The sequence below is a fragment of the Vigna unguiculata genome, chromosome 4, assembly GCF_004118075.2.
Source record: "Vigna unguiculata cultivar IT97K-499-35 chromosome 4, ASM411807v1, whole genome shotgun sequence".
In the NCBI taxonomy this organism is placed as follows: Eukaryota; Viridiplantae; Streptophyta; class Magnoliopsida; order Fabales; family Fabaceae; genus Vigna; species Vigna unguiculata.
Window position 1 is genome coordinate 14841637 of NC_040282.1, and position 22397 is coordinate 14864033.

The 22397-nt window shown below is 29.5% G+C and overlaps 1 protein-coding gene across 1 annotated transcript; it reads right to left on the reverse strand.

The window, feature by feature from the left end:
• Nucleotides 1-311: 311 nt before the first annotated feature.
• LOC114181719 (uncharacterized membrane protein At3g27390-like) lies at nucleotides 312-5159 on the reverse strand. Its single transcript, XM_028068251.1, has 10 exons — nucleotides 4516-5159; nucleotides 3713-3821; nucleotides 3427-3622; nucleotides 3202-3338; nucleotides 2089-2377; nucleotides 1693-1799; nucleotides 1473-1617; nucleotides 1188-1383; nucleotides 825-1071; nucleotides 312-717 (listed from the first exon to the last, which is right to left on the reverse strand). Exons 1-10 carry the CDS (start codon nucleotides 4607-4609, stop codon nucleotides 477-479), a joined length of 1761 nt encoding a protein of 586 aa, XP_027924052.1. The 5' UTR covers nucleotides 4610-5159; the 3' UTR covers nucleotides 312-476.
• Between the last annotated feature and the right edge of the window lie 17238 nt (nucleotides 5160-22397).

Consider the following 22397-nt stretch of genomic DNA (forward strand, 5'->3'; position numbering starts at 1 on the left):
TTTTCCGATTAACTTGTAAATTTGATTCCAATTCTCAATTAAATTAACACGGTTGAAATTTCAGATAGGGAATTTGGTGGGAGAAGCAAAAACATACGCAAGAAGAAAAAAGAAGAAAAATGCTATAATCACGGATCATGGGTCATGGTAGTTCACTGGCTCATTCAGCATTGTTTTAAGGTGCTACTTGTGTTGGTTTCCTAAGCATATAATATAAAGTACGTAGACAATCTTCACTTCACATATTACCTTTCTCAATAAACTAATTGATCTCATGAGTGAAAAGAAAATTGCACTTTGCTTGAATTGTCGCTACATTTTTCTGTCATATCTATGAATGAGTAGGGGTATGTAGGTGTACAACAAACAAACACAAAAGGGTCAACAACTATCAGTGACACAAAAACAAAAGAAAAAAGTAATGATTTACATCTGCTTTGCAGACTAAAACTATGTAATAATATCACATGATGTTGCTATAATGAAGTTTCCAAATCTCTTGTATGTTCAGACTCCTCCTGACCAGAATCATTTGATTTAGATGTTTGGCAATTGAAGGATCTCAAACTTAGTATCCGAGGAAAAGCACTTTTTGATCTGATTATTTTGGAAGCACCATGCTTCTCAGCAAGCTCATCAGAGAGTGTGTTTAAGATAACATCAAAACGCCTCTTGTAGGTAGGAAACCTTGTGATGAATTTGGTGATCCCTTGAAGTCTTTGTGAAAGATACATGAAGAAAAAATGAGGGGATAAAGCCTTAGTGGAAATTTAGTGCAGAAGTTATTACAAAAAAAACTAAATTGATTTTGGTTTGATATGTACCTTCTTGCCAATGCATGAAGTTCAGCACGTTTACGTTCAGCAAATTCAGTACCTTCTTGCCTTATAAATGATTTTTCTACCCTGGTGGGATCACCATTGAAGAGGACTAGTTTGCCAAAGTAGTCCTCTTCTGACACATTAAGATTTTCAGCTTTGATTTGTTCTTTAATGACCAAAAGGGGATTAAGGAACCATTCGAAAAACTGTTCTTTCGGTTTGTTTGATGTAGTTAGTTCAGTATCCTCACCTGCATGGACAAAGTGTAAGCCTGATTATTTCTTGATAAAGCTTTCTTTATACAAACAGTAGATGAAAACTAAACACACACAAATGATTACTAGTAGTGCAACAATGATCCCTTACTTATCAATATACCAGAAGAGTTGTGTTTTACGGAACGAAAAAGTGCTTGGAGAAGGCAATAAGCTGGCAAGCCAATTCTAATGACTCTACCCCTTTTGCCAAACTTTGCTTCTTGTATGTCTTCATGTGTTATTAGCCCTTCAGAAATCAGTGATTCTCCAAGCTGATGGCATTCCTTGAACAAGCCATCCAACAGCTACATAACTCATGCAGAATGTTTATTTAGTACAAATGCATAACATGAACACAAAAAATCATATTTGATACCTCGGTAGCAAAGAATACCTCAAATGGTTTGAACTCGGGTATATTTTTCAGTGATATTGCACGAGAGAGTGTCTTTGTTAAGGAGTTTGTTTTTGTGAGGGAATTTGAATGGGGAAGTGTCCTTGGTGATGGTTTCAATTCAGCCTTTTTTCGATATTGTGGCCTATCAAACACAATCAAATGCATTAACTACAAGTCACATCATCAACACGTATTAGAAAGCATAGCAGAATGAGACCTTGGGAAGAAGGATCCATCTTTCATGTCAAGAATATCATTGCTGTATTCATCATAAAGGGACACAGCTGCAACAATGTACCTTAGGCCAAACCAAAAAGAAGACTCCTGCAATCATTAGAAACAAACAAACACTTCTTGGATTAATTTAACATAAGCTTTAATATCATTTTAGATTTTAGACTCTAGACTCTAGACTTAAATCTAACTCAGTCTTACAAAATCAACACTACTGGGTGTGTGGATTAATTCAAGTTTAGTTAGTGATCTCAAGTTCAAATTTTAATATACGCAGATTGATTAAGGCTAACATAAGCATGCATAACATAACATGGTACAGTAAATTAGTAACAATAGTCTCAATAGATAGATACTTAAAACTTGTATGAAGATTGACCTGATAAGTGATAAGACCTGCATAGGCACCAAGAAAGAAACTAGCCAACACAGATGCCAGAACCGCCCCAGCAACAGCCAATGGCCACAGAATGATGGCAAGGCCTGCAAAGGGCACACATATTGTCTCCAAGAAAGGACCTTCACGACCTATAAGATCATGTAAAAGACGGTTCCACCCTTTAAAAAGCATGTAAGGGGCTTTACATGTAGCAATTGTAGATATAATTGGTGTGTCAACTATGACCCCAAGAACCATAGCCACAATAGCTCCAGGAAGATATTGCAGCCTGCATCAAAACGTTTGCTTATCAATCTAGAAAACCTTTGATGGCCACAATTTTGTTTTGCTTTGAGTTCTCAAAAATATGCCAATGAAGCTCACTAGTTGATTTTGGCGAATAAACCTTTATGTGAATAAACTTATTCAGTTCCTGTATTGTTGTTCCAGTCATGCTATCAACAACACAATTCATAGACTCATATTTCTCTGACTGTTGTAGTAAAAACAAACAAAAACGGCTACAAATGACTAACACATTAACTACCATAAAACTCCAACTACTAATACATTAACTACCCATTACACTTGACTAATTCATTAACTACCTATAAGACTCCAGTGGCTAATTCATTTAAGTAGTTTATTCCAAACCTAACCGTTGAATCATTGGTTTAATCTAGCATGGACAAAACATACAATGAAAAAATGAAAAATGCACAAAAAGGAATGAAACATAAACAGTTTAGTATCACCTTCATAGCAAAATTAGTAAGGAGAAGGAAACTTAGGCGGTACCCGTTAACAAGGAGTCATTCTAGTCACCGAAGTTTCCATACATCAGATTTTACTTGTTAATCGGAACTATTTACCCCAGGTGAAGATTTATAATTCAAAGATTCTACCTGTTAATAATACCTTTTGTTAATATTTTGACATGCAACTGCATGGGTTAAAGCATCATTACAACATACTATAGCTATTCACAGCACAATAAAACCCCTGCTTCATAAAACCAAAGATTTGAATGCATTTACAACAAATTCCAAGGTCTGGTTTCATTAAAGACATAATGGTACAGCAAAAACCAAACTCAGAATGTAATGACAAAACCTGATGTCGTAATATTTTCCATCTGGATCCTTTGGTTGCAAGAGGTCATCCATAACCGATAAATAAGTATCGTAGCATTCATTTTTCACATCCTTGACAATATCAAAGGTCTTTGTAATAGTAGTCCATGTTCCATCCTGAAGATGCAATATGAAATTCTGTATTGAGTGACAACAGAAGGACAAAATTAACGAGGATTTTAATAACTTCAAAAATGAAACATACAATGAAACAATGGAAAAGTTTGTACTCTTTTCCTCCCTCTACAGCTTCAAAAGTAGCAAATATTGGTGCAAAAAATCCATAGGCTGCTCCACCTATAACACTTCCAACAATGCCAACCAATGGCCATAACATCAACACCAAGGGTAGTAGACATGTGCATGCAACAAACTTCAGTGCAGGTCCTAATTTTTCTGATCTGTGAGTTAATGAAATCAGTACAAGAAACGATAACAAATCTAAAACAATCAGAAAATCAAATTTGAGAGACTGAAGCCAAGATAAGTACCTAACTACACAGTAATATGTCCAAATACAATGTATAGGCCAAAGACCACATATGATAGCTGAGTTGGCAATTGTCATTATTAAGCATATCAGTGGGAACAAAATGACACCTAAAGTCATAGCAGAGATTGAGAGTGAGTGAGCTTGATAAATCATAATCCTCAAGCAGAAACTCAGAAACTTAGAAACTTCACTTATAACTCTTCTACCATGGTAAGAACAACAGATAGAATGTGTAAGAAAAGGGAGAGAGAGAGAGAACAAAACAGCTATTGTATTCTTTAGAGGGAAAAATAAACTGCTAAATTCCTTGTCATGGTTGAAACTTTGGAATACCACATACTTATTTGTCATGTCATTTAAATAGTTTCCTTTTCTTTTTTTCTTTAACTTCCAGAACATAAAATTTGTTGTGCTTAATGAACAAAACTACAAGATTGATCATCAAATGGGATTTAATTGTTTTCCCATGTTAATAACACACAATCATGGAAACATCATTCAGTGTGAATTTGTCACCAGCTACATAAAATGAGTAAATCTCCGACAAATATGTATTAAAATGGAAGACATGCTATATTACGTACCAATCTTCAAATGTTCACTTCACCCTTGTCAAGGGAAAAAAGTATCACATTAAAATGAATAACTATCTAAAATAACTTGTAACAAAAGAAAGTTTGCAGAGGTAGGAGATTCCATCTCTTTTTTTAAGTTCAACTTGTATTTCTCAATCAAAGCATATAAAAAAAGAACAGCTGAACTAACTCAGAAAAATGGAAAAGTAATCATGGACATCCTCACCTTTGATGTTGCCAAGAAGCCAAAGACCGATGAAGAAAGGTAGAAAGCAAACAAAGTTCCATATTGAAGCCCAAAATCCTGTGGGAGGTTCCATTGCTCAGCCCCTCAAGTAGAAAAGATTCAAACTTTAACAACTTCAAAGATGATAAGGATTGAAAACTACACACCCAGATGAAAAAAAACAGTTTTCTGTCATCACAACTGGCTATCTCAACACCAAAACCCAATTCACTCTTCATTCTGTGAGTTGCCATAGCTGCAGAAAACCAGCAGGTGGGTCAATCTCAAGCCCCATTTTCTCCTCTATTTTAGGACTTCGTGCTGTAGCCTTAAAATATTTGAAAAGGGTACAGTGGGATTGTGCTCATATTTTATTTTGAGAATGGTGAGAATCATGAGAGTTATGCCTGAAATGAGAGGAACAGTTACAAATATAGTTAGTTTTTCTTATGAACGAGCATCCATCATCACATGATGCTTTGCCAAATTCTCATTCATTTTTTTTTTCTAATCACACTCCTTTATTCTGAGCATCTCATATTCCTTTGTGCTCAACTTTGGCCTAAAGCAAAGCAAAGAGTATGTGTTTTGGTGACTTGTGATGTGCGATTTGTTTTGATTTGCGAAAGGAAAAGTAAGAGACCACTTTGAATGTTATACAACAAAAACACAGTTCCATGGGACCTGAAGCTGATATATATATATGACATGCACGCATCGTTAGTTTTTACATTAATTATTACAACACTTCCTATGAACCAAATCTATACGCAGGAATTGGTACAGTGAATTAGAGAGCAACACAACAATTTATGGTTATGCTTCATCATTAAAGAAATACTTAAAAGATATTTTGCATTAATTTATTATAATTTTATTCAATTTAATATGATCATTTTCTGCAAAGAAATACGCAGTGTTAGAGTGGGGGATTTAGTCTGACACAACGGGTTTGGCCTAGTCCATGTGGTCATGTGGGTCGGAGTCAAAAAAGCTCACAAGATTAAAAAGGTCCCAATTAAAAAAATCCTTTGGATCAAGGTTAATCCATAAATTATATATATATATATATATATATATATATATATACTATTAAATTTTTGGTTTAGGTTAATTTGGCTCGATAGTCGACTTTGGATCACAATTATATCAATTGGCTTGATCCGGCAAATATCGGTTGTTGGGATTGTTAATCTCGGTTGTTGATCCGACCCTCTCGGTCATTGGCCCGGACCGACCCTTCTCGGTTGTGAGTCTATGTCGACGCTTCTTTACTGTCAGCTTGGGTCTGTCCGTCTCAACTATGGGCCTAGACTGGTCCATCTTGTTTGTCGATCCAGACTGGTCCGTCTTGTCCGTCGACCTTTTTCGTTTAAAATATTCCTTCTCGTCTTGGTCATTAGCCCGCAATGGCCCATTTTGGTTTTAACTCCAGACTGACCTATCTTGATCCTTGGTCTTATTTGACTTGTTTGTCCAGTTACGACCTTCAATCCAAATCAACCCGAAATGGTTTGACTCTATCTTTGACTCAAACTCAAAACATTATTTTTAAGAATTAGTTAAAGTATTTAAGTATGTATCTTAATCCCTTAGACACCGAAACTTTTTTTGACCTCATCATTTTAGGAGCCCCTCAAAGAGAGCCAGCAAGAAATGGATTATGACCGATAGGGCCATTGGCCAAATTATAGTCTCTAAGTTGTGTATATAAAAAAAATTTGGATACTTGACAGTGAAAAATAATGATGAAATGAAAAATATTGATGAAGAAAACACGTATTTGTGGATACTTGACAGTGAAAAGTATTGATGAAAACGTTTTCCGTTTTTGATTTTATATATTCAAAACGTTTATATAAGATATAGCAAAATAAAAGTGGTTTTATAATATCTTCGTTTTCATTACATATTGTTTTCGATATTTTACCTTTTTCCAAATAGCTGAATTTAGTTTATCGATTATATATATATATATATATATATATATATATATATATATATATATATATATATATATATATATATATAGTGGCGGATCTTGATTAAGAATGTTGGAGGGGCCAAAGTAATATGATTATTTGATTTTGATTGAATCATTAGTATAATGTTTTCAAAAAATAACTTATGTAACTGAATAATTGAATCATCAAATTGAATCATTAGTATAATGTTTCAAAATATGTGAAGAAGTAGAATCTATGTTGTTTTTCATCGTAGTTTTTCTTTTATCACTTTTAAAAAAATATTTATTATTTTATTCTTCATCAATATACTTTTTTTAAATATATTAAAAATTAATTTGTTATAATCTAATAAAAAAGTGAGAGACATAATTATTAAAAGAGAAATATATGGTAGTCAAGTCACAATTAAAAATCGGTTATGAAAAAACACATAATACATTATTCTTTACTTCTATAATAATAAAAAATGAATATACAAGATACTCATGAGAAAAAAAAATTAATAACTATTAAACTAATATTTCATTATCAAGTAAGACAAGAGAGTTAAATCTTGTTATTCGAGAAAAAAAAGAAACAAATAAGAAATAAGAGCAAAAATAATAAATATAAATATATATATATATATATATATATATATATAACTTTATTTTTTCTTCAAAAAAAAAACATGAGAGTGAAAAATTAAAAAGGCAATGAGAAAGAAAATAAAAAATATCTTATTAAACATTTTGTTTAATTACTCTTTTGGTTATTATTTCCAAAAATATTAAAGTCTTATCATTTTTTTAGTCTCAATTTGATTTCAATTGTTTAGTCACAATTTGATATTTTTAGATGAAAACATAGATAAAATAATAATTAAACATAAATATTTGTATTCTTTGTTATATTTGATTTTATGATTTATTATTTATTAGTATTAAATATTTTATTTTATAAAAGAAATAAAAAATATATAATATAATTTTCTTCAATTTCTAAAATAAACTATTTATAATTTAAAAAAAAATTAAAATTCTTACAAATTTCAAAAATATATATAAAATATTTTAAAAAATCAAAAATATTTGGGGGTGCCAAGGCCCCTCCCAGAAGCTCCGTCACTATATATATATATATATATATATATAGGGTTAAGTATGTTTTTAGTCCCTGAACTTTGGTCAAAAATTGAAATTCGTCCCTGGTCGAAACTTTGATAAATTTTGGTCCCTAAACTTTAAAAAGGAATGAATATAGTCCTTTTAACCCAATTATGTTAACTTTTTTCAACATGTCGAATGTGTTTACTGTTAATATTGGAGTTGTTTATCCCGTTTGACACATTCTCGGCTCAATATTTACTGAGAAATGCGTTCGAAACTTAAAAAAAAGTTAACAAAATTGGGTTAAAATGACTATATTCATTCATTTTTAAAGTTTAAGGACCAAAATTTATCCAAGTTTCGGCTAGGGACGAATTCCAATTTTGGGTCAAAGTTCAGGGACTAAAAACATACTTAACCGATATATATATATATATATATATATATATATATATATATATATATATATGAGATTAAAATAATAGCTAATCTAATAATATTAAATTTTATTTCTATTTGATCTGAAGTATTAAATTACAAAATGAATCAAACCACTTTCTAAAAAATAAAATCTCGATCAATAAAAATATGTTGATCATTTTAATCAACTTTGGGTTATATTTTATAGGTTATGTTTTCGTTGTAAATATTAAATATAGTTTCTCCTAAAATAAACATGGAATGGTTGAGGCTTATTCAAATTTGTGATTTTCTTTGAAGAGAAAACAAACAATTTTTTCACTTCACAAGTTCATATGTATGTAAGATAAAATCATGAATTCTATCGAGAAAGACGTGTCAACCTTGTATTTGGAAAATGTGTGAACAAATTATATTTGGTGAGAATCGTGTTTATTCATAGGATAATGATATTTTAATACACTTTTTTTATCTATTTTTAATTTATTATTTTAATTATTATTAGATCATCACATCACATAACTAAAAAAAATAAAATAGATGATTTAATGGTGATTGAAATAATAGATTAAAAATGGATCAAAAAATGTAGATTAAAATATCATTATCCTTATTTTTTTGTTTTTTCGCTAGGAGAAATTCACGTCTTCATTTCTTGTCAATAGAATTTATTTTATTCAAAATTATTTTACTACTTTTATTTTGTATCAATAATTATAAAAACAATTTGTTTTTTTAATTAAAATGAGTTTAATAATTATACGTGTCAGAGTAAAAATTGTCAATTAATTTTATCATTTACCAAATATTTCCCCTCCAAATATTAAACATATTTGTATTTATAACTCAAAATTAAAATTTCTAATCAAACTAACAAAAATTCACGATCTCCAACGTTAACGGTGTGGTAGTTTGTAATTGGAAGATTCTATAAAATTATTCACTTTCGGCATGTGAACAACCTATTTGTTTATAAAAGTATGACAATAGCAGTTTATTATTTTACTATATCTTAAATAAACTTTTAATAATAACGTAAGTTTTTATAATTTTTGTTCAGACTCCAACACTTTCACTCCTTAATACTTAATTAACGAGCTTATTTTGATATACTTAAAAGTATAACTTTTAGAGAACAGATGATAATTACATGTATCTGTCTTTTTTAATTTATTAAAATATTTTATAAGTAAAAAATGTGAAAGAGGAACAAAATTCCAAAAGGAAAATATACGTTATTTTTCTTAATCTGTTAAAGTGCCTTTTAAAAATAAAATTATAACATAAAAAAGAGGTTTCAAAATGAAAACTAAAATTAGTAGAGAAAACAAATATTATTACTTCTTAATCTTTATTTAAGGAATATATTTTGATATATACCTTAGAATTTCATTTTCAGAATCATAACCAAGATGCTTTTGCAAAGTAAATTATAACAAAAATACTAACTTTCAAAATGGATTATATATATATATATATATATATATATATATATATATATATATATATTTCAAAATGTTTCTGTATTAATTTTTAAAGTGTTTTTCAAAGAAAACAACTTCCAACAAAGTGTATTAAATAGTATACCCTTATACTATTTCTCTTGGGCAATTTTCTAATATGAATTGTACCAAAGTATGGCTTTATTCAAACTCTCTTTATGCTTTAATTTAAAACTTAGGGCAAATCCAGATGGCATCGTTGGCGTAGAAATTAAAGTTAAGTTATTTCATTTTATTTGCTTTTATTATGAGAGGTGGATTGTGATATATGTATTATATATTATCCAAATATATGTGTTAAGGAATCACTATTCCTATTAGACAAGTAAAGGGTTCCTTTTAATGCTAAAAGTAAAAGAAAAACAATAAATAAAAGTAAGGGATCACCTTGTAGATTGTTAAAGCATTATTGGGCATGTTGATTGTAAGATGAGACACTTGTTATGGTTTACGTTATTTATTTATTTTTTCAAAAAAATAAAAGGAAAGAAAGAAATTGCCCTTAATTAGTTTGGCCTATCACTACTATAATGTTTTGTAGAGCTTTGAAAACTTTATCAAAAAGATTTTTTAAGTATTATTTTACAAAATTAGTTACGATAATTTATCAAGTAAATATCTGAAAAAAAATGTTAAAGCATAAATTTTATATAAACTACAAAGTTGAATAACTTATTCTACCTTATTTATCTTTATTCTTAATGAAAAAATGTTTCATACTAATTAGTTTTTATGTATAAATATGATACATACTATATCAAGTTTATCATTGGAAAAATAAATAAAAAATTATTGATAATTAAGATATCACTTTTTTTATTTAAATTTAAAAATGTAGTGGTCGGAATATCAGAATTTAATTGTAATTTAGTCTATTTACTTTGAATTTGTAAAATGAATTTTGCATCTGCTTATATATTTATAAATGTACTTATTATTGTTTAAGATAGATTTGTAGGAGTATCTAAGTGTAAGATGCATGATTGCAAAATGTGATTGATGCATGGTTGAAGAATTAATGAAGATATCCATTCCGAGGAACATGAATGGGCAGGTGTTATCCCTCAAACCTCATTATCAAATATTCAACACACTCACGTCTCTAGTGCTAACCAACAATACAACCACCCATAAAAAACATCTCAAAAAGTATATACCAAAAGTTAGTACATGAATATATATTTTTATTAAAATGAGAACTGAAATGAATTATTGATTTGAATTAAATTATCAAAACTTCAGTATTCATAGTACAAATTATTTTACTTACCAATTTAGAGAAAAAATAATAATATTTTGATACTTACCAATAATTTTTAATTTATAAATTTATATTTAATTTGCTCACTATAATACCTAATTATTTTTTATTATTAAAATTAGTTATCATAATTTTTTATTTATTTATTTATATATATATATATATATATATATATATATATATATATATATATATATATATATATATATATGTATGTATATATATAAAAGTAGAGATCACCTTCGTTACGCAGAATTTGTGGCCTCATGTCATGAAAGGGGGGAAGCATGGTCATGCATGTTTTTCTTTTTCTTTCTTTTTTTGGACATATGCACGTAGTGATTTTACTTTCTAATATTGAGTCATTGAATTTTTTTTAGTTAGATGTAGATTCACTTATTTGCTGACTATGTTTTAACTAGTAAGAATATTCTTAAATTTAGAATTAATTTAACTAAAGACTGTAATTTAATTTATTTTTAATATTTATTTAAATTAGTATCATTTTATTTTAAATTACTCTAATATAGTATACTATTTATTAAAATTAGTATTAGATAATATAAGCTAATTTTATTTAACTTTAATATCTATATTTATTTAAATTACATTTGGTTTAATCAGTATAATAGTTTTTTTATTCAACAATAAAAAATATATTAGTGGAACAAATATGGTGTTCCATCCAAAAATTTATATACACAAGAAAGCATAAATAATAAGCACAACATTATAATTTCTACCCTCCCAATATCACTATAACTTTTCAATATATAAACAACTATAACTTTTCAATACATAAACAAGTTTATTGTACATCAAAATGGTGACCTTCTATTATATATTTTTTTCGTCATTCAAATAAATGCAAATGCAAATGAAGTCGTTCAAATAAATCTCTCACAAAATCTATAATGAGGGAAAATGTATATGTAAAACATTCACCCCAACTATAATATTAGAGCTCTTAACTTTTTCGTCAAGAAATGATTAGGACAAATATGTAATACATGATTAGATTCAGATAATTGATATATTTATCATTCTAACAAAATAACCCGAGGATTTTATTCATAAAGCTGGACATAAACACCAATCAAAGTATGAACATCTAGCACTTGGAACTTTATGTGTAATCCAAATTATTAAGCTAAGTTAAGTACCTCCTCTACATCTTTCACAATGGACCTAAAAATGATATTATTCTTATATGGTGATTCGTACGAGTAAGATTTGCACAAAAGAGAGTTTAAGAATTTTTTTTCTCACTTACTTTTTTATATAAACGTCTTTAAATTAAAATTCATCATATTTTTCTCTACATAAGATGGAAACTCCTCTCTCAAAGGAGGAAGTCACTTTATCATAAGAAGGAAGTCACTCTTCTACCAAAAGTTGTTCTTGATCTTCATTCCAACCTTCTTCTCTAGTGAGGAAGTCACACATCAATATGCCCTATTGTAGCATGTTATACTTTTCTATCATAATTATATTATATTATGCATGAAATATAAAATAGTTTAAAGTATATCTAGAAAACTTAACACAACTAATAAACTAGGTAATCACAATTTCTTAGATATTCACTAGTGAAAATTAATGATTTTACGTCAATATTTTACATCATTTTCTTCAAAACTGATTTAATTGCATAGGCTGTGACATTTTTGTAACATTGTGGACATATATTACATTAATTAAATGGGGGAACAAATGTGATATTGGGGAGCAGGAGGCTATTACAATGATTATAAGTAGGAACCAATGTAATCAACTCTATTTTTTTTCATCTTGACTCTTTCACTTTGACTCTAATTTTTCACATGTTGAAGCTTTCTCTTTTGTGCACACACTTTCTCCATTGGTGCTTTCGTTCTCCATTGTGGTGCCTTTTGGTTTGCTTATTTTATGTTGCCTAAGCTTGAACTAGTGTGGGATCCCCTTATCATTGTTTAAGTTAGCTTCTTCCTTAGCATTTGGTCATTCTGGCATTGTAGTTTGGGAGAATCGTCAATAGTTTCTTTCGTTCCCTCTCAAGCTGTAGTGGCACGTCGTTTCATCTGTAGTGGCTTCTAGTTCGTGGTCCTATTTTTCTGTTCCATGCCATTTGTTGGTCTATGTTCATCCCTTATAGCATTCTCCAACCTCTATGACTCTAATCTCCACGTCGTCGTTCTCGCTCAAGCTGTGGTGGCATGTTGTAATAGATCTGGTGGTTCATCTTTCCTTGTCCTATTTTTCTCTGTTCTCATGCTTGTTGTCGATCCATGTTCGTTCATAGAAGATATCTTAAACCTATTCACATCCAACATCTTTGGTATTTTCTGGCACTTGTCCACCATTTCGGGGAATATGAATAGCAAAGTGACGTCGTCTTTAGTGATTTCAGTGATAATTTCCACTCCGAGATGCTACAATGCTTTGCATACGAGAAATTTTTTAAAATATTAAATTGGCTGAGTTAACCAATGTAAAATATGTCTAATTTATTACATCGACTGGATCTATATTGGTTTTGAAATCGATGTAATATATCTTAAACAATTGATATAGTTTGTCATTTTTGGAGTAGTGATTTAACATGAGTTTATTCAGTAACAATATTAGAAATTAAAAATTAATTTAAAACTTAGTGATGGAATAATATTGGATTAGGACGCTACATACAATTTGCTTAGCCAATAATATACAAAATAAGTTTTGTTGACACTACTTAGAGATCCTTCAAAAGTCAACATTGTTAGAGTATGTTGTATGTGTGACTCGAATATGACATTATTAGCTAATTAGTGTCAACTTTACTAAGCTAATGCTATCTATTTTCTTATAGTATAAGGATTATTTAATATTTATAATTTTTAATTAATTTTTTTATGATTATAATATAATTGTTTTAATTTGTTAAAGGAAGATACAACTAGTTGGAAAAACATATAAATATTAATATGATTGACACATTTCAAATAATATATCAATTCTAGTCAGATCGAGTTTATAATTTCTTACAAATGTATGAAAATAGTCTCTACTTTTATAAGAATTTCAAAAACCTTAGACCGTAAAGTTTATCTTGATAAATAATCTATTAGTATTATAAAATGATAAAGCAAACTTATCTTTACATTGATTCACCTAGCCCTTATAATGACATTTAGTTTTCTTTCAAAAATTTGCTTTAGGGTTATACTATGATCAAAATTTATGGTGACAAGTATTCTTCCATGTCACTTATAACTCACATAAGTACATAATGTTTCTTTTTGTTCCCACAGAAAACAAATAAGAGATGTTAGGGACACAAATATTGCCTTACCTTAATCCTCGACCTCTTGAGTTGGCTCCTCCTCGGTTTCAATACGCCATCTGTCGATGTATATGGTTTGCACCCTTGAGGAGTTACCTGCAGAGAGGGCTCCAACGATCAAGTCAGCGAAAAGGCTATCAGAAAAGTAAAATATCTAATTAAAGGATTAATGAAAGCGTACCTTTAATTGTTGGGGTCCACGTGTATTTATAAAGTTATTAATTACGTATGCCTTTCTTATGAGCTGAGCCATTGTTTGGGTCCTAGATGGGTCTGGGCTAAGCCCAGGCCCTAAGGTAGTGTTTGTTGGTACCAGGGGCCTTGTCTGCAATATTCTATGTTTGGAGTGGTCGACAATGACGTCCTGTTTTCTGAAGTAGGCGGCCTAGGACGCTATGTGCTTTCGCTTGACCGGTTACTCACTTGATAGTTTTATTTGCGGGGTTATATGTAGGCGGGCCTGTCCGTACAGTTTTACTAGTCCACCTAGGTGCAGTATAGAAATGTATGGATAGTTTCCTTGATCCGCATAGGTGCAATACACTTTTAATAAATAATCGCAATCTCTTTTAAGATTATGAATATAAAGTATTTTGACACTAAGTTCTTCCAACTTTCACAAGTATTTTTAGTTGCATGTCTTGGTTAAAAAAATTGTTCAATAGAAACCATATATATATATATATATATATATATATATATATATATATAAAGAATGTAAAATTGAACACTTATCTTTATTAGATGAAGTATATAACACTAATTTCTTTCAAATATGATCAATCAATATAACACCTTATATGCTTGATGACATTTTTGCTAAATATATTAGCATTGTTATTATTATTTTAATTTTTATCAACTTTGATATATGTCATATAAAACAATTTATTAAAAAAACATGGGAAATCAAACTAAATCCATGTTAGAAAACATACAAAACAAACTCTTTTCTAAAGAACAACATAATCTGAAATTAATGGATTTAAAACCTATAACAAAAAAAACTTTAAACTAATAACAATAAGGAATTTCTACCTAAAAATCTCATTGTTAATTTTAATTAAGTCACAAAACTTGGTTAATAATTTATATTGTATAAGTCATTATTAATAATAAAATATCAATTATTTTTGTTCATATTCACTACTTAAATATAAATAAATATTTATTTTTATTTAGTTATCATATAAATATTACTAAAGTAAATGTTTCATTTATCATAAGAAGTCACAAATTCTTATATCATGAATTCATTATATGTTTGCAAAAATATGACATTTTTAAATTTAGAATCTATTACATATATAGAAAATAAGATACTACCAAAATTTCTACCCCATTTTCTTTTATTGACATGTGTTATAAAAATTAGTTTTTTCGTCATTTTTAAACTCTGGTACAAAAGTACCCAGGTTCAAATCCTACAAAAGTCAATTTGTTTTTGTTTTTTCATTTATTTATGATTTTAACTATAATATTAATTATAAATAATATTATTTGTAATATTTTTATAAGTATTAATATTTTTAGTTATTAATAATATTATTATTATAAATATTATTTATAGTGGTAGTAATAAAATTATAACAAATATTAGTATTATTATATTAATAACAATAATTGTTATTATTATTATATGTTACTATTATATATTATTACTATTAGTATTATTAACATTATTAGTAGTAAAGTTATTATTCTTATTTGTAATATATAATATTATTACTATTATATATTTTTGTTAATAATTATGTCTCAATTTTTATTAGATTATGATAAATTATTATGTTGTCTTAAACTTAAAAAAATAGGTATATTGTTAAGTATATGATTAGTTTAAAATTTCACTCCAACATTTCATTGTTGATGTTCATACCTATTCAAATTTGAAGAATTTTTCGACCATTATTGAATTATGTCAATCTTTGTGTAACATCCCATTTAATTAATAATCCAAATTAAAAAAAACGTCACATAGAATAATATAGTAGCGTGGTCCTAGAGTATAAATACAATTTCGTACGATAACCAAGGCATACCACGATGCCAAAAAGAAAGCATAAAGGAGTAACGACAATGTTTTCAAAATAAAGCCCAAAGGCCAGACAGTACATGGGCCATTGCCCTAAAAGAAAAGCCCAAAAGCATAAGCCAGTCCAAAGGCTAAGTAGCGGAACCATCACCTCCCTGTTGACCACGGGTGTTCCTCGCATCTGCTCACATCAATAAATTGATGATCATCGCAGAAGGAGAAGAACCACACACAAGACAACAAACAAGCAAAAGGGTAAGCTAGAGCCAAAAATACTTTTATCATACAATCATATATATTCTCACAGTCAATTATACATATGTCACCCAAACATGTTATGACTTTCCAAAAATACATTAAGACTCAACGTGACTCATCCGGATACGTATAATTTAATCAGATTCAGTGGATGTTTGCACTTGTAGTGGATTTTCTCTGCTCACCCTCGAGCTGCTTACCCCCGAGCTAAGTGTTACAATGTCTCGATCCCCACACACAAGGTTAGCCCTTAATGAGTTTCAGGCCTCCTGCTACTCTCACCACAAGAGTCAGTCCGCTCTATGTGAGACTAACTAACTCCTTAGAGCGTTAGGATGCAACCTTACCTTGAATCCTTACTAAATTATATAGATGGAGCACCACCAAGAACTCCTACTAGCATGGGTCATGGAATTATGTCCCGACCACTGAAGCACCTCCATGAGGTCTCACCTAGAGGCCCATGGAATTACGTACTGACCATAGACCAATCATATTCAAACAACCAGTAATATATATCATGCATTAAAACCTCATGCCAACCTCTATAACCAGACCTCATTCATATCACATGTGGAATCCATACCAACTCATTCTTCCCAATCCATGAATATAGAATTTCCTCTCATACTAATACCATGCTACTTTAATACTAACCTTTTCATTTAAATCACATGCCAAGATCATACCCAAAATTCATTATTTCTCACCCATGAACCATTCCATATCTCATATCAAATCCATACCAAACTCATCATATTCAATCCATGAACCAATCCCATACATGCACATTATGTATTTCATGCCTTAAACAAATCAAATCGCCCAAACATATAGCGACCATACAGAGACAACAGAGAAAACAGAACCTGGTGCATTCTTGCCTAACTTTTTGCTCAGGCAGAAGAGTCTCGCTCAGGCGAGAGCGTTCTCTCGCTCAAGCGAGTTCCCTTCGCCTAGGCGGGAGCTCGAAGAGGGAACAGTGGTGTTGTCGCATTCTCTCGCTTGGGCGAGACCTCCTCGCCTGAGCGAGATGTCCCTCGCTCAAGACTGGACCTCGTCGCCTGAGCAACAATTCGAGCAACACTAGGGAGGGTTTCCTGATACTCTCGCTTAGGCGAGTACCACTCGCTTGGGCGAGATTATCAGGTTCACTCCATTGTTCACGTAGGCCAACATATAGATTCATTCATAACAGTCCCACAATACATATTCATTCATTCGAATCATCATTCAATCATCACGAACACGAAATAAAGCTGTAATACCAACAATATACAATGAAACACAAAAAATAGTAAGGGTCCTAGCTTCCCTTACCTAGAATGAGCTAACATAGGACCTTGACACCAACCACTAAACACAACAGCTCTAAGAATAGGCTTAGAAACTGGAAAATAGCAGAAAGATCAAAGGAATGAGGTTACTATGGAACCCCAACAGGAAAGGCGAGAGTATGCTTTAAAGAAGATTGGTATAAGCTTGGGAATCACTTACATGGAGTGGAAAATGAACTAAACTTGAGCAACCTTGACCAAGATCGGAGTTAATCCTAGCAGAGAGTTTGTGGCTGCTCTAGAAAGGAGTAAGGGAACAAATTTCTGAAGAATGAATGGAAAGGAGAGTGTTAGGGCAGATTAGGGTCTAGATCCCCTTTTGGGTCAGCCCTAGGCCCAACTGATTAGGGCAGCCCCTTTTAAAATAAGGGCAGAAAATATTGGGCCTTACACTTTAACAAAACAAATAAATTAAAGATATTTTACCCGATTGATTGTCTAATTCATTTTATTTAACTCTTAATGTTTCATTTTTTACAACGAAGATTATCAAAACAAAATTTTGAATACGATAAAAGATGAATTTCTTGAACACAATATGGTTATTTACATTCAAAAGGAATAACTGGAGATTTTTATTCCAAATAAATTATTGATGAGTTCAAAATTTTTTACTATAAATTATTTTGGCTCCTCCAAAATTATTGGTCAAGATCTGTCAGGGGTTATTATTATCAACCATAATTAATAATCATTATTACTATCAACTATGAATATTATTATCATTATTATTAATTATAATTATTTCTATTATTATATTACTAATATTATTATATACTATTTTTATTATTGTTAAGAACTATAATTATTATAATAGTTATTATTATTATTATTGTTAGATACACATTTTACTTTTACTTACTATGTAGGAATCATGTTTCAATTACTTGTCATTTTTATTTGTTTTGTTGTTTATTTATCTTTCCATTTGAATAATTAATTCAATTTAAAAAAATAGTTACTAAAATTAGTAAAATAATTAAACTGAAAAATAATTTGTTTATTATAAATAATCATTTAAGTTTAAAATATAATAATTAAGAGGATAAAATATATAAAATAAAAAGGACACCAAAGATGTTTATCTCTTTATATATGTAGTTATATTAATATTAATATTATTATTAGAAATAGTAGTAGTAGTATTAGTATTATTTTTTTTATCATTATGCGATATTATTATAGTGATATTATTATTATTGTTATTATTATTATTATTATTATTATTATTATTATAGTTAGACACATATTTTACTTTTATTTACTACGAGATCATATTTCAATTACATTTGTTTTGTTATTCATTTTATCTCTATATCTTAGTATTTTTTGAAATAAAAAAAAAGTTACTAAAATTAGTAGAATGATAAAACTGATAAATAATTTTTTATTATGAATAATTATTTAAATTTAATAAATAATAATTAAGAGGATAAAATTGTAAAAACAAAAAAGGACATAAAAAATGTGTATCTCTTTATATATTTAGTTAGTGCATTATTATTATTATTATTATTATTATCACTACGAGATATTATTATAATGGTATTATTGTTAGTATTATTATTATAGTTAGACACACATCTTAATTTTATTTACTATGAGATCATATTTCAATTAGTTGTCCTTCTTAATTATTTTGTTGCTGATGTGTATATCTTTATATATAATTATAGATTATTAATTAATATGTCAACATTAGCCTTAGTATTTGCATTGACATTAATATTTATAGCATAAATATTATTATTATTATTATCATTTATTTGTTATTATTAGTATCATTATTATTTTTATTATTATTATTACTATTCATAGTGATGTTATTAGTATAAGTGTTTTTTTAATTATAAAAAACATTATTATACTAAATACTTTTGCTAAATAAATTTTTAATATAATTTATAATTTATATTAATATTATTATTTATATTTTTAATGGTTAAATAAATATAATAAAAATTGTATTATTATTCTAAACAGATTTGAAATAAATAAAAAAAATGCGCGAACAGGCAGAGGTCATATACTATAATAGTTATTTTGTAAAATTAATTAACTACACCATATTATGATATTAGTTTTATTTATTATATTTAAAACTGAATTTACAACTTCATTTCATTTCATGATATTTATTATTTTATTTTTAAATCATTTTTATTATTATCAATTATAACTGTAATTATTATTATTATTATTATTATTATTATTATTATTATTATTATTATCAGCTCTAATAATAATAATAATAATTATTATTATTAACTATAATTGTTTTTATCAACTATAATTATTATGATCAGTATTACTACCAACTATAAGTATTATTATTATCATTATTAACTACAATTATTTCTATTAATATATTACTATTATTATTATTACTACTACTATTATTATTAATTAGAACTATAATTGTTATAATAGTTATTATTATTATTATTATTATTATTATTATTATTATTATGGTTACATACACATTTTACTTTTACTTACTATCTATGAATCATGTTTCAATTACTTAACCCTTTTATTTGTTTTGTTGTTTATTTATCTTTACATTTGAATAATTATTTCAATTCAAAACAATAGTTACTAAAATTAGTAAAATAATAAAACTGAAAAATAATTTTTTTTAAAATAATTATTTAAGTTTAAAATATAACAATTAAGAGGTTAAAATTGAAAAAACATAAAAAGACACCAAAGATGTTTATCTCTTTATATATGTAACACCCCATTTAATTAATAACTCTAATTAAAGGAAGTGTCACACAAAATAATATAGTAAGCACGGTCCTGGAGTATAAACGTTACTCCTTACAGTTGTCCAAAAGAAAACAGAAAAGAAACTAAGGCACACCACGATGCCAATAACACAATATATTAAGGAATCTAAAATATTCCAAATAAAGTTCTAGGATAAGGCAATACATGGGCCATAGCTCTAAAAGAAAAGTCCAAATAAACGAAATCCGGCCTAGGCAGGCTAAGCAGCAGAGTCACCATTTTCCTATTGACCACAAGGATTTCTCGCATCTGCTCACATCAATAAATTGATGATCATCGCAAAATGAGAAGACCACACACATAACAATCAAATAAGCAAAGGGTAAGCTAGAGCAGAAAATAATTTATCATACAATTACATACAATTCCATAGTCCAAGATACATATGTCAACCAACCATGTTATGACTTGCAAACAATACACTAAGACTCAAGACATGACTCATCCAGATACATATAATTAGTTAGATTCAGCGAATGCTTGCACTTGTGGTGGCCTTTACTACTCTACTGAGCTACTCTACCGAGCTAATTGTTACATTGTCTCACTTCCCCCCACACAAGGTTAGCCCTTAAAGTGTTTTAGGCCTCCTGCTACTCTCACCACTAGAGTCAATACGCTCTATGTAAAACTAACTGACTCTTTAGAGTGTCAAGATGCATCCTTACCTTGAATCCTTACTAAATTATATAAAGAGGCACCACCATGAATTCCCACTAACATGGGTCATGAAATTACGTCCTGACCAACTGAGGCACCACCATGAGATCTCATTAGAGATTCATGGAATTACGCCCTAACCAATGAGGCATCACCACAAAACTATCGTGGAATTACGTCCTAACCAAACCAACATCATGTTTCCATCAACAAATATAGAATCATTTCTCATGCCAAAATCATGCCACTTTTATAACCATCCATCCCATACATGTCACATGCCAAGGTCATGTTAAACTTATCAATCATAGACCATGAACCATTTTACTCAAACATATTCGTCTTATTCATGTTTCACAAGACTAATCAATCCAAACATATGGCAAACATCCAAGAACAGAGAAACAACAAAACAAGCACGCTTCTCGCCCAGCTTCTCGCTAAGGCAGGAAGGTCTCGCTTAGGCGAGCTCCTTTCGCCTATGCGGGAGCTAGAAAAGAGGAATAGGGGTGTTGTCGCGCTATCGCGCTTAGGCGATATCTCCTCGCCTGAGCGAGATGGGCCCTCGCTCAAAACAGGAGCTCGTCATCTGAACGACAGCTCGCGCAACACCTATGAGGGTTTTCTGATACTCTCGCTTAGGCGAGACCCACTCGCTTGGACGAGATTATCAGATCACCTCCACTCTTCATGCAGGCTAACACCGAAATACTCCCAGTATGATGCACAATACATGTTTATGTCATTTTAAATAGCATACAATCACCAAGAGCACTAAACAACACTGGAATCAAGCATATATATATATATATATATATATATATATATATATATATATATATATATATTAAAGCACAAAACTCTAGCTTCCCTTACATGGAAATAGCTAGCAAAATACTTTGACGCTAAATAGTGAGCACAACAGCTCTAGAAACAAACTAAGAAGCTGAAAAAATAGAGGAACAAATTTAAGACAAGCTCACTATGGTAAACCTTAACTGAAAACATGAAAATATAGCTAGAGGGAAGGGGATATGGGTTGGAGACAAACTTACGTGACGTAGGACGAAGTTGAGCTAGCTTGAAGATGGAGGAGATCCAAATCCTAGAAGAGCTTCTGTTGGGGGAAAAAAGGAGAGAGTAAGGTACTATTTTTGCAAGAATAACAAAAGTGAGAGAGGTTTGGCTGCCTTAGCGGCCTTGGACACCCTATGGACCAACCCTTAGGTCCATTAGATTTTGGGGTAGCCCTTAAAT

Coding starts and splice junctions, on each gene's coding strand:
- LOC114181719 (XM_028068251.1), bottom strand. CDS start 4,609: ATGGAACCTCCCACAGGATTTTGGGCTTCAATATGGAACTTTGTTTGC. Junction 3,339..3,426: donor AACTTTTCCATTGTTTCATT/GTATGTTTCATT, acceptor TTGCATCTTCAG/GATGGAACATGGACTACTAT. Junction 2,378..3,201: donor GGAAAATATTACGACATCAG/GTTTTGTCATTA, acceptor GTTTTGATGCAG/GCTGCAATATCTTCCTGGAG.